The sequence below is a fragment of the Eretmochelys imbricata genome, chromosome 17 (genome assembly GCF_965152235.1).
Source record: "Eretmochelys imbricata isolate rEreImb1 chromosome 17, rEreImb1.hap1, whole genome shotgun sequence".
Lineage (NCBI taxonomy): Eukaryota > Metazoa > Chordata > Testudines > Cheloniidae > Eretmochelys > Eretmochelys imbricata.
The window spans coordinates 24962709-24976526 of record NC_135588.1 but is presented as its reverse complement, the minus strand read 5'-3'; the positions used below and the strand labels follow the sequence as shown (position 1 = coordinate 24976526).

Here is a 13818-nt window from a genome sequence, read left to right as displayed (position 1 = left end):
AAAATGTAAATATCATTATTCTTATTTTACACTAAGGTAAACTGAGGCACAAAAAGCTTAAGAGACTTGACCATGAGTTTCAGTGGTGATTTTCATCATGCCTCTTGTGTGTGAGCCTGATCTTGATATTTCCTTAAGCCTTTTAGTAACACTCTAAATGCAGTGTCCAGGGATTGATTCTTTCCTGGGTTTTTCCTTTTCCATTAATTTAATTAATCCCCACAGCTTCTAAAGGGTCAGCATTTACCTCCCGCATCACAGGAGTAATCTGTTCCCAGGCAAAGTTCAGAGGGAAACCCATGTTCTGCTGACTCGAGAGAGGGCCATTGGGCTACGTTCTTAGAATGGATCAGCGAAGTTTGTAGAGAGCAGCTTGCTAATGTCTGTGTTTGTGTCTGCACAGGCTAAGGACAGTGATGATGATGATGAAGTCACCGTTAGCGTGGACCGGGATCGCTTCATGGATGAGTTCTTTGAACAGGTGAGATGTTGGTTCTCTCAGCGAAGCTCAGAGCTGTGCCGCTGGTCAGAACTCTAAGTGGTGCTCTCTCCCTGACCTCCCACTGGACTCTAGCCACAGAATACATGGCACCTGTGTTCTCATCCCTGCCCTCCAGTTGATGTCACAGTCACGTGTGTAGGAATTGCCAGTGGGAACAGAGTCTTTTACTCGTTGACATGAGGTCTGCCAATTCTCAGGCTTCAGCCTATGTTAGCTCCTCCTCGGTCGCACCCCAGAGCATGCCCCATAAAGGTTTAGGCATTGATTAGAATCATGCAGTCTTCACAGCAGAGCCAATGTTGTAATGTGCAATTACAAAGCCTATGATGTAATGTGAAATTTGATCCTCCAGGTGCATCCATCGAAACCAAAGGGACAACTTTAGCAACTGTTGGTAAATTAGAACAGATGTCCCTATGCCAGTGTGGAGGAAAGCCACTGTCTTTTGGGGCAGCAGAAAGCCTCAAACCCTGCAACCTTTCTTGCCTCAGTGCTTTGATTATAGCAGAAAGGCACTAAAACAACCCTGGAAGTCCCTCTGCATGGGACTGGCTGACTTTTTCTGTACATATCTGGCTTACAAATGGAGGTTCTATTCTGGCATGTGGGTGGCTGTGAGCAATGCATGCAGCTTTTTAGAACACCTTTATCATAGTGTGTTGGGGGGGGTGAAGACATCTCTAGGCAGTCTATCAAAAGTTGAATGTAGGATGTAAAACCCCATTGAAAAGTCACTCAGCGAATTGAAGGAAGAGGTATTCTAGATAGGCAGCCCAGAAAAACAGCATAATGCAACCCTGACTGCACTTCCCAAGACATCAGCAAACTTCCTTAAAGTGCAGTGAAGGTCACCTTCTCACTCACTACGTCTACTCTCCCAGTGTATCGGCCAAGTGTGTTTTCCTTAATGACTAGAAGGTTAACCCTGTGGATCCAGCAGTTATAGAAGAGCAAGCTGGTCTGCAGTTTGACTTGTGCATCTGGAGCAGAATTATTCAGTGTCCCAGATGGAAAACTATTATTCTTGATGCTAATGCATGAGCTGGGAAGCTTGGAGTCTCCTGGATCCCAAGGGAGTTTTCTGGGCTGGCATGTTGAAATAACATTTTCTAACATGTAAACTGAACAGACGTGACATAGAGTCACTGATGTAATAAACATGTTCCCCTGCCCCCAAACCACACTGCTGCACTTTAGAGAGTCTCTTTTCATGATTTAGCCACACTTTTAAGAAGCCAATCAGGTGGTAGCCAGCTAAATTCTCCTGCAGGAAGCAGCCTATGCTGCCCCAGGTCTCCTATGACTGCTTTCAGATGGGGGGGCACTTGAGTCTAACAACCTCTCCCCTTCCCATAGACTCAACTGTCATCAATATGCTGAACAGCTGTGTTCATTTGGGCCATGTCTCCGTAGGTGGAAGAAATTCGAGGGTTCATCGATAAAATTTCTGAGAATGTGGAGGAAGTGAAGAGGAAGCACAGTGCTATTCTTGCATCCCCAAACCCAGATGAGAGTGAGTGAGGCGTTCTCGGCTTTCTGCTCCAGCAGGCTGTGGGGTGTGGGGAACACGTGTACTACCATGACACATCAGGCTTGATCTGCTTTCTTGAGTGGATGGATGGGACATATGCAAAGAATTAGATGCTGGTACAGTGCGACAGTGGTCATGCTGGCTGTGATGTAACCAGCGTGTGGTGTAAACCAGGAGGCTGATGAAGTGCGTGATGACCATGGAGCTGATAGAAGCCATCTGGGGAAGAGAGAGACCGGAGATGGGCTGGGCAGCTAGGAAAGGAGACTAGATGGCTTGCTGGGCTCTTTTGGCTGGTAGGAAAGGAGATGAGGAGGAACACTGAGGGCTTCTTAAGGCTAGTGCAGAATGATTCTGTGCCTAAGGCTGGTGGATGCAGTGAGGCTGCAAAGAGCAAATGGCCCTTTTCATCCAGGTGAGTCATTTTCCTGTCCACTCAGCTAGAAAACAAATGTAATTGTCTTGTTATTGCTGCCGAGACCCGGAGCTTGTACTCGTGCCACTTCGGTATCAAAATACTAGTTTACAGACACCATTGCCACCTCCAGATTGTGTCATGACTAGGAAACAGCAATGTTCTCCAGCTCTGCAAAGAGAACGAACAGGAGGGTTTAATTGAGAGAACTGGTGATATACTGCCTGCTCGCTCCCTGGCAATAGCTCCTGGCCAGACAGCTGCTAAAGGAGAATAAACTAATGAGACAGGATTCTCAATGAGTTCCCACCACTGTAGGCACAGTCTGAGAAGTGATGCAACCCTTTCTGTGCCTCCAGATTTGCAGTCTGGGTGTGTGGCCACCCTCTGGAGCTGGGTCTCTGAAATGCCTGCTGTGGAGTGTAGAATGCATGGATGGAAGGACCCCTGCTTTATACCATCCATTTTGCTCCCCTTCTGGCTAGATTACAATTTTTATGTGGGGTGGGTGAACCAATCAGGATTAAATAAGAATTGACCTGAACCTTATTCTGAATCGCAACCTAAGCCCTCTTAAAGGTTGCCTGAAGTTCTGTTTCTATCTGGCTATGGTGCCCGTCCCTGTGGTCTCTGAGTTCAAACATTCAAGTATGTCTTTTCTCTCCCCCATCACATGCTGGTCCTTGGCATAAATGAAGGCTCACAGTCCCCTGCGAGGTAGCTAATAGCTATTATCTCCATTTTACAAAGGGGGAAACTGAGACATTGGGAGGTTGAGATATGCCTGAGGTCACAGGAGGAGCTACTGGATTCCCCAGTCCCAAATACTAACCACTAGATAAGAGATCGCAGTAAATGCAGAGGATCTGAACTGTCAGATGCCTATCTGATCATCCCTGTTCATGCTGTTGCTCAGTGGACAGGCTTTTACCAGGCAGTTTTTCCATGCCTGATTTCTGGAACCTGCCCCCATGGGGGATGAGATTTTTCCAGTTCAGATTTCCTAAAACAGTCTGTGACTTTTTCTTCCCACAGCGAGAGTTTGGGTGAATCAATATGCATGGGGCAGTTATTCAGCACAGCTTGGTGGGACACAGCTGGACCTGCTGCCATGTGCTTCCGACAGGTTGTTCCATATGCTACTAAGGTATAGTAGGCAACAAAGAAAGAAATCCTCCTGTTTCAGAAAGACCCTGTTTAAACTGTATGGTTACAGCCTATGTTGCTCCCCACAGTGCTGCCTGCCACCTTCATTTGGTATCTGATAATAGGAACATAAACCAGTGAAGAGTTTCACTTTCCAAACACATACTCCTGGAGGTCTCCCTCTGCTGCCCTCCAGCATTGTGAGGAGAGCCCTGGGGATGCTGGAGGACTGAGTCTGGTTCCTTTTGACAGCAATTTAGCATCAGATCCCTTGTCCAGAGGGCTGTGGTGGGGGTGACCGCTAGGAAGAAGGCTGCTTTTCAAATGGTGGTAAGCCTTTGTCTTTGGCAATAGAATAACATTTAGAGGCCAGGTTGCAATTGTTCCTGATTCGTAATCTGTGTTTATGCTCTGGGTACCAATAGGACAGCTCCCCTGCTGTAAAGAGTTCATCCCAAGAGGGGACACAGGGAGGGGAGGATGAGGGAGAGGATGTGAGGGTTAGATGTTTATCGATTGGCTTGCCCCTCCTGTCCCGAACCTCCCTTCTTCTTTCTTTTGCTTACTTCCTCTTCCCTTCCCTCTACACACTCTCTCTTCCTGCTCTGTCCTTTCTCTACACATCTTCCTCTTTGCCTCCTTTCTGGCTCCTCCATCTACAGTGTCAAGCGCTAGGACACCCAGGCCCTTAATCCCTAATTACATCTGGAACAGCTTCTCAGTTAATGTTCACCAAGCTCTCAGCCTGATAATGCAATTCCTCCATGCCTTTACATTCCTAGAACCACCTGTCACCTTGGCTTCTTTGTCTGTGTTTCCACCATGAGGTCCTGCAGTAATTATTTAAGGGTATCTTTCTGAAAGATCAGCTATGTTTCCACCACAAAGTGTTGGGCTCACTGCAGGACTCCTTGGGTGGTGTTTTCTGGCCAGGGACGTGCAGAAGGTCAGACTAGATTATCAGAATGGCTCCCGTTGACCTTACAGTTTGTGAATCTATTTAACAGGCCGAGAGCTGATAGAAGGTAGGGGCTCATGGGCGGTTTACAGCATCCCAGAGTTGGAGGCAGGATTTTGAAAAGTGTCTGAGAAGTTTGAGCCCAACTCCCGTTATCTTTCAATGGGACGTGCTCCTGCTTCCCTCAGTGATTTTTGTAATTCCTGCCCTACATGCCCATTGGGCAGTAAAAGTAGAGCCTGTGTTTTTTCCTCTCACATCAGTGCAGTGATTTAGCATGAGCTGTCTTGTCAGGAGGGCTGCAGTGGAGGTTAATTAGGTGCTAGAAGCCAGGAGCCTTGCAGCAAATTACAGTGAGTTGTTAGTAAAACCTGCTGAACCATGACAGACGCTCACCTAGAAGGGTAAGTGCCACCTTCAGTCTCAGTAGGCCAAGGCCCAATGAACTCTGCTCCTCTGCATCATTATGACTGGAGGAGCTGTGGATGTTAGCTACATGCAGGCTGTAGGAGGGGAATGACCAGGACAGTCAAAATGTTCAATCACCCTGATATCTGCTGGGAGAGCAGTACAGCGGCGCACAGATAATCCAAGAAGTTTTTGGAAAGCGTAAGGGACAATTTCCTGGTGCAAGTGCTGGAGGAACTAACTAAGGGCAGAGCTCTTCTTGACCTGCTGCTCACAAACCAGGAAGAATTAGTAGGGGAAGCAAAAGTGGAGGGGAACATGCGAGGCAGTGGGAGGCAGTTACAATGAGATGGTCGAGTTCAGGATCCTGACACAAGGAAGAAAGGAGAGCAGCAGAATGCGGACCCTGGACTTCAGAAAAACAGACTTTGAGTCCCTCAGGGAACTGATGGGCAGGATCCTCTGGGAGAATAACATGAGGGGGAAAGGAGTGCAGGAGAGCTGGCAGTATTTTAAAGAATCCTTATTGAGGTTACAGGAACAAACCATCCTGATGTGTAGAAAGAATATTAATACGGCAGGCAACCAGCTTGGCTTCACAGTGAAATCCTTGCTGATCTTAAACACAAAAAAGAAGCTTACAAGAAGTGGAAGACTGGACAAATGACCAGGGAGGAGTATAAAAATATTGCTCAGACATGCAGCAGTGAAATCAAGAAGGCCAAATCGCACTTGGAGTTGCAGCTAGCAAGAGATGTTAAGAGTAACAAGAAGGGTTTCTTCGGGTATGTTAGCAACAAGAAGAAAGCCAAGGAAAGAGTAGGCCCCTTACTGAATGAGGGAGGCAACCTAGGGACAGAGGATGTGGAAAAAGCTAATGTACTCAATGCTTTTTTTGCCTCTGTCTTCACGAACAAGGTCATCTCCCAGACTACTGCACTGGACAACACATCATGGGGAGGAGGTGACCAGCCCTCTGTGGAGAAAGAAGTTGTTTGGGATTATTTAGAAAAGCTGGACTAACACAAGTCCATGGGGCTGGATGCGCTGCATTCAAGAGTACTAAGGGAGTTGGCGGATGTGATTGCAGAGCCATTGGCCATTATCTTTGAAAACTCTCGGCATTCGGGGGAGGTCCCAGAAGACTGGACAAAGGCTAATGTAGTGCTCATCTTTAAAAGAGGGAAGAAGGAGGATCTGGGGAACTAAAGGCCAGTCAGCCTCACCTCAATCCCTGGAAAAATCATGGAGCAGATCTTCAAGGAATCAATTCTGAAGCACTTAGAGGAGAGGAAAGTGATCAGGAACAGTCAGCATGGATTCACCAAAGGCAAGTCATGCCTGACTAATCTAATTGCCTTCTATAACGAGATAATTGGCTCTGTGGATGAGGAGAGAGCAGTGGTCATGTTATTCCTTGACTTTAGCAAAGCTTTTGACACTGTCTCCCACAGTATTCTTGCCAGCAAGTTAAAGTAGTATGGGCTGGATGAATGGACTATAAAGTGGATAGAAAGCTGGCTAGATCGTCGAGCTCAACGGGTAGTGATCAATGGCTCCATGTCTAGTTGGCAGCTGGTATCAAGCGGAGTGCCCCAAGGGTCGGTCCTGGGGCCGGTTTTGTTCAATATCTTCATTAATGATCTGGAGGATGGTGTGGACTGCACCCTCAGCAAGTTTGCAGATGACACTAAATTGGGAGGAGTGGTAGAGGATTGGGCCAAAAGAAATCTGAGGGGTTCAACAAGGACAAGTGCAGAGTCCTGCACTTAGGAAAGAAGAATCCCATGGACCGCTACAGACTAGGGACCGAATGGCTCGGCAGCAGTTCGGCAGAAAAGGACCTAGGGGTTACAGTGGACGAGAAGCTGGATATGAGTCAGCAGTGTGCCCTTGTTGCCAAGAAGGCCAATGGCATTTTGGGATGTATACGTAGGGGCATTGCCAGCAGATTGAGGGACGTGATCGTTCCCCTCTATTCGACATTGGTGAGGCCTCATCTGGAGTACTGTGTCCAGTTTTGGGCCCCACACTGCAAGAAGGATGTGGAAAAATTGGAAAGCGTGCAGCGGAGGGCAACAAAAATGATTAGGGGTCTGGAACACATGACTTATGAGGAGAGGCTGAGGGAACTGGGATTGTTTAGTCTACGGAAGAGAAGAATGAGGGGGGATTTGATAGCTGCTTTCAACTACCTGAAAGGGGGTTCCAAAGAGGATGGCTCTAGACTGTTCTCGGTGGTAGCAGATGACAGAACAAGGAGTAACGGTCTCAAGTTGCAGTGGGGGAGGTTTAGGTTGGATATTAGGAAAAACTTTTTCACTAGGAGGGTGGTGAAGCACTGGAATGCGTTACCTAGGGAGGTGGTGGAATTTCTTTCCTTTTAAGGTTTTTAAGGTCAGGCTTGACAAAGCCCTGGCTAGGATGATTTAGCTGGGGATTGGTCCTGCTCTGAGCTGGGGGTTAGACTAGATGACCTCCTGAGGTCCCTTCCAAACCTTGATTATTCTTATGATTCTATGATTCTATTAAATGGATCTCTGAAATAGATGTGAACACCTGGACAGGGACACTGAATGCAGCTGAGAGCACTGAAGAGCACCATTTTCTGTTCTGCATCAGTGAAGAAGATAAAAACTTCAATACAACTTTTCCTCTGTGTCCTTGGGATGGATGGGAACTGTTGCTGTACCACAGGGGTCTAATTAGATTACCAAGAAAGGCGTTAAACTTCCACAGTCCTTGGAAGCTCTTTGGATGGCTAGAAGTGTGATCTTCATAAATGATCTGGAGGATGGTGTGGATTGCACCCTCAGCAAGTTTGCAGATGACACTAAACTGGGAGGAGTGGTAGATACACTGGAGGGTAGGGATAGGATCCAGAGGGCCCTAGACAAATTGGAGGATTGGGCCAAAAGAAATCTGATGAGGTTCAACAAGGACAAGTGCAGAGTCCTGCACTTAGGACGGAAGAATCCAATGCACCGCTACAGATTAGGGACCAAATGGCTCGGCAGCAGTTGTGCAGAAAAGGACCTAGGGGTGACAGTGGATGAGAAGTTGGATATGAGTCAACAGCGTGCCCTTGTTGCCAAGAAGGCCAATGGCATTTTGGGATGTATAAGTAGGGGCATTGCCAGCAGATCGAGGGACGTGATCATTCCCCTCTATTCGGCATTCATGAGGCCTCATCTGGAGTACTGTGTCCAGTTTTGGGCCGCACACTACAACAAGGATGTGGAAAAATTGGAAAGTGTCCAGCGGAGGGCAACAAAAATGATTAGGGGACTGGAACACAACTTATGAGGAGAGGCTGAGGGAGCTGGGATTGTTTAGCCTGCAGAAGAGAAGAATGAGGGGGGATTTGATAGCTGCTTTCAACTACCTGAAAGGGGGTTCCAAAGAGGATGGCTTTAGACTGTTCTCAGTGGTAGCAGATGACAGAACAAGGAGTAATGGTCTCAAGTTGCAGTGGGGGAGGTTTAGGTTGGATATTAGGAAAAACTTTTTCACTAGGAGGGTGGTGAAGCACTGGAATGCATTACCTAGGGAGGTGGTGGAATCTCCTTCCTTTGAGGTTTTTAAGGTCAGGCTTGACAAAGCCCTGGCTGGGATGATTTAGTCGGGGATCGGTCCTGCTTTGAGCAAGGGGTTGGACTAGATGACCTCCTGAGGTCCCTTCCAACCCTGATATTCTATGATTCTATGATGCTTGTTGCTTCTGAATTTCAGTAGATTCAGCCATCCTGAGGGCAGTATGTGTTTCCGCTCACAGCTCCAGACTGTCCCGGGGAGGGGCTCTCCAACCTGCTCTTGTGAGGTGCTGCACAAGGCTACTCTTTGTGGTTAATCCTGGTGTCCCATTTACCTTGAGCTCAAATCTGTGTCTCAGTTAGGGAGTGCCATTACACATATTGAATCTGTTTCCTTAAGTGAAGTATCCTCATCCCTTCTTGTCCACTGTCTAAACGGGCCATCTTGATCATCACGACAAAAGTTTTTTTTCTTCTGCTGATAATAGCTCATCTTAACTAATTAGCCTCTCACAGTTTGTATGGTAACTTCCAACTTATCTGTGTGTGTGTGTGTATGTGTGTGTGTGTATATATCTTACTATATGTTCCATTCTATGCATCCGATGAAGTGAGCAGTAGCTCATGAAAGCTTATGCTCAAATAAATTGGTTAGTCTCTAAGGTGCCACTAGTACTCCTGTTCTTTTTAAAGAACCAGTGCCTTTCCATTCCATTAGCAAGTTGTCAGGAGAAAATGCTGCTTTCTGCCGCTTCCATCCTAAAATCCAGCCTGTTCCTCTGTGCTGTCCAGGATACTTTACCTTGATTTTGTGCCCCAAGAAACATCTAGACCTCTTCATACTGGGGCTAAGAAATGCAGTTGGGAAAATGAGGCTCCCTCATCTCTCTCCTCACTCCAGATGACAGAGCACGCAGGTGCAGCAGCGTGCTGGTTCAGAGCGATCACTAACGTGCCATTCAGCGCAACCCAGTCAGTCTGGGGGCACTGTGCTTTCAGGAGGCCATTGTGGTAACGGATTACTAAAGGCTAGCAGGGGGCTGGATAGTCTCCATGTGTTAAGCATAGCAGCTGGCACTAGCTGAGCAGCATTTCATTAATGCCTTCTGCTTTTTGACATCACACCAGGGATGTTCACCCACCAGATTGCTGCTGCCCTGAGCTTTCTAAGCAGGTACCGGAGGAACAGGGGAGAGATGCTTTTTGCAGGACAGATCAGACAGGTAAAAGGAAATTGGCTAATTATTTGTGTCAGTGGGAAGAAGGCTCTAAAAGGGAATCTGGAGCCAGCTAATAATCAGCAATGAGAAACACAGCTTTGCACTCTTCAAACAGCCTGATTTGAAAGAAAGTGAGTATAGAAATTGCTTTGCTGAGCACTAAGTGATTCTGTAGCCGAGGATTATTTTGGACAGAGTTTAATTATTTATAGGGGAGTTCAGAAGCTGCGAGGTTGATATTTTATTCTGACCTGCTGAGGAGGATTTTTTGATCTTCTTGTATATTAGGGGTGAATGTTGTGCTCAGGAATTGACAGACTAATAGAATCATAGAATATCAGGGTTGGAAGGGACCTCAGGAGGTCATCTAGTCCAACCCCCTGCTCAAAGCAGGACCAATCCCCAACTAAATCATCCCAGCCAGGTGTTTGTCAAGCCTGACCTTAAAAACTTCTAAGGAAGGAGATTCCACCACCTCCCTAGGTAACGCATTCCAGTGTTTCACCACCCTCCTAGTGAAAAAGTTTTTCCTAATATCCAACCTAAACCTCCCCCACTGCAACTTGAGACCATTACTCCTTGTTCTGTCATCTGCTACCACTGAGAACAGTCTAAAGCCATCCTCTTTGGAACCCTCTTTCAGGTAGTTGAAAGCAGCTATCAAATCCCCCCTCATTCTTCTCTTCTGCAGACTAAACAATCCCAGTTCCCTCAGCCTCTCCTCATAAGTCATGTGTTCCAGACCCCTAATCATTTTTGTTGCCCTCCGCTGGACTCTTTCTAATTTTTCCACATCCTTCTTGTAGTGTGGGGCCCAAAACTGGACACAGTACTCCAGATGAGGCCTCATGAATGCCAAATAGAGGGGAATGATCACGTCCCTCAATCTGCTGGCAATGCCCCTACTTATACAAATGCCGTTAGCCTTCTTGTCAACAAGGGCACACTGTTGACTCATACCCAGCTTCTCATCCAACGTATCCCCTAGGTCCTTTTCTGCACAACTGCTGCAGAGCCATTCAGTCCCTAGTCTGTAGCATTGCATGGGATTCTTCCGTCCTAAGCGCAGTACTTTGCACTTGTCCTTCTTGAACCTCATCAGATTTCTTTTGGCCCAATCCTCTAATTTGTCTAGCTCCCTCTGTAGCCTATCCGTACCCTCCAGCGTACCTACCACTCCTCCCAGTTTAGAGTCATCTGTAAACTTGCTGAGGGTGCAGTCCATGTCATCCTCCAGATCATTAATTAAGAAATTGAACAAAACCTGTCCCAAGACCGACCCTTGGGGCACTCTGCTTGATACTGGATGCCAATTAGACGTGGAGCCATTGATCACTACCCATTGAGCCCGACAATCTAGCCAGCTTTCTATCCACCTTATAGTCCATTCATCTAGCCCATACTTTAACTTGCTGGCAAGAATACTGTGGGAGACCATATCAAAAGCTTTGCTAAAGTCAAGAAATAACACATCCACTGCTTTCCCCTCATCCATAGAGTCAGTTATCTTGACATAGATGGCAATTAGGTTAGTCAGGCATGACTTGCCCTTGGTGAATCCATGCTGACTGTTCCTAATCATTTCCTCTCCTCTAAGTGTTTCAAAACTGATTCCTTGAAGACCTGCTCCATGATTTTTCCAGGGATTGAGGTGAGGCTGACTGCCCTGTACTTCCCCGGACCCTCCTCCTTCCCTTTTTTAAAGATGGGCACTAGATTAGCCTTTGTCCAGTCTTCCAGGACCTCTCCCGATTGCCGAGAGTTTTCAAAGATAATGGCCAATGGCTCTGCAATCACATCCGCCAACTCCTTTAGCACTCTCGAATGCAGCGCATCCGGCCCCATGGACTTGTGTTAATCCAGCGTTTCTAAATAGTCCCAAACCACTTCTTTCTCCAGAGGGCTGGTCACCTCCTCCCCATGATGTGCTGCCCAGTGCAGTAGTCTGGGAGCTGACCTTGTTCGTGAAGAGAGAGGCAAAAAAAGCATTGAGTACATTAGCTTTTTCCACATCCTCTGTCCCTAGGTTGCCTCCCTCATTCAGTAAGGGGCCTACTCTTTCCTTGGCTTTCTTCTTGTTGCTAACATACCCGAAGAAACCCTTCTTGTTACTCTTAACGTCTCTTGCTAGCTGCAACTCCAGGTATGATTTGGCCTTCCTGATTTCACTCCTGCATGCCTGAGCAATATTTTTATACTCCTCCCTGGTCATTTGTCCAGTTTTCCACTTCTTGTAAGCTTCTTTTTTGTGTTTAAGATCAGCAAGGATTTCAGTGTGAAGCCAAGCTGGTCGCCTGCCATATTTACTGTTCTTTCTACACATCGGGATGGTTTGTCCCTGTAACCTCAATAAGGATTCTTTAAAAAACAGCCATCTCTCCTGCACTCCTTTCCCTCTCACTTTATTCTCCCAGGGGATCCTGCCCATCAGATCCCTGAGGGACTCAAAGTCTGTTTTTCTGAAGTCCAGGGTCCGTATTCTGCTGCTCTCCTTTCTTCCTTGTGTCAGGATCCTGAACTCGACCATCTCATGGTCACTGCCTCCCATGTTCCCCTCCACTTTTGCTTCCCCTACTAATTCTTCCTGGTTTGTGAGCAGCAGGTCAAGAAAAGCTCTGCCCCTAGTTGGTTCCTCCAGCACTTGCACCAGGAAATTGTCCCTTTCACTTTCCAAAAAATCTTGGATTGTCCGTGCACCGCTGTATTGCTCTCCCAGCAGATATCAGGGTGATTGAAGTCTACCATGAGAACCAGGGTCTGCGATCCAGTAACTTCCGTTAGTTGCCGGAAGAAAGCCTCGTTCACCTCAACCCCCTGATCTGGTAGTCTATAGCAGACTCCCACCATGACATCACCCTTGTTGCTCACACTTCTAAACTTAATCCAGAGACTCTTAGGTTTTTCTGCAGTTTCCTACCGGAGCTCTGAGCAGTCATACTGCTCTCTTACATACAGTTCAACTCCCCCACCTTTTGTGCCCCGCCTGTCCTTCCTGAGCAGTTTATATCCATCCATGACAGTACCCCAGTCATGTGAGTTATCCCACCAAGTCTCTGTTATTCCAGTCACACCATAATTCCTTGACTGTGCCAGGACTTCCAGTTCTCCCTGCTTGTTTCCCAGGCTTCTTGCATTTGTGTATAGGCACTTGAGATAACTTGCTGATTGTCCTGCTTTCTTAGTGTGAGGCAGGAGCCCTCCCCTCTCGTGCTCTCCTGCTCGTGCTTCCTCCCGGTATCTCACGTCCCCACTTACCTCAGGACTTTGGTCTCCTTCCCCTGGTGAACCTAGTTTAAAGCCCCACTGTCGGGTTCCTTCCCCACTCTAAACTCTAGGGTACAGATGTGGGGAGCCGCATGAAAGACCCCCTAAGCTTATTCTTACCAGCTTAGGTTATAAACTTCCCCAAGGTACAAACTTTGCCTTGTCCTTGAACTCTATGCTGCCATCACCAAGCGTTTTAAACAAAGAACAGGGAAAGAGCCCACTTGGAGATGTCTTCCCCCAAAATATCCCCCCAACCCCTACACCCCCTTTTCTGGGGAGGCTTGAGAATAATATCCTAACCAATTGGTTACAAAATCATCAAAGACCCAAACCCCTGGATCTTGGAACAATGGAAAAATCAGTCAGGTTCTTAAAAGAAGGATTTTATTAAAAAAGAGAAAGGTAAAAATCATTTCTGTAAAATCAGGATGGGAAATACTTTACAGGGTATTCAGATTCAAAACACAGAGGATCCCCCTCTGGGCAAAACCTTAAAGTTACAGAAAACAGGAATAAACCTCCCTCTTAACTCAGGGGAAATTCACATAAAAGAAAAGATAAACTAATCCGCCTTGCCTGGCTTACCTACACTGGTTGCACTATTGGAGACTTGGATTAGGATGGGTTGAAGAAGATGGATTTCTGTCTGGCCTCTCTCAGTCCCAAGAGAGAACCAACACGTAAACAAAGAGCACAAACAAAAGCTTTCCCCCCAGATCCCCACAAGATTTGAAAGTATCTTGTCCCCTTATTGGTCCTTCGGGTCAGGTGCCAGCCAAGTTAGCTGAGCTTCTTAACCCTTTACAGGTAATAGGATGTTGCCTCTGGCCAGGAGGGA

At 47.0% G+C, this 13818-nt stretch overlaps 1 protein-coding gene across 1 annotated transcript in view; it reads left to right on the top strand.

Annotated features, from left to right (window-relative positions):
• The first annotated feature begins 379 nt into the window (after positions 1 to 379).
• Positions 380 to 13818, top strand: part of STX1A (syntaxin 1A) — a 260780-nt gene continuing 247341 nt past the window's right edge. Inside the window, exons 1-2 of the mRNA XM_077836958.1 lie at positions 380 to 481; positions 1916 to 2015. Coding sequence (XP_077693084.1) covers positions 380 to 481; positions 1916 to 2015 — 202 coding nt within the window. The remainder of the gene's footprint in view (positions 482 to 1915; positions 2016 to 13818) is intronic.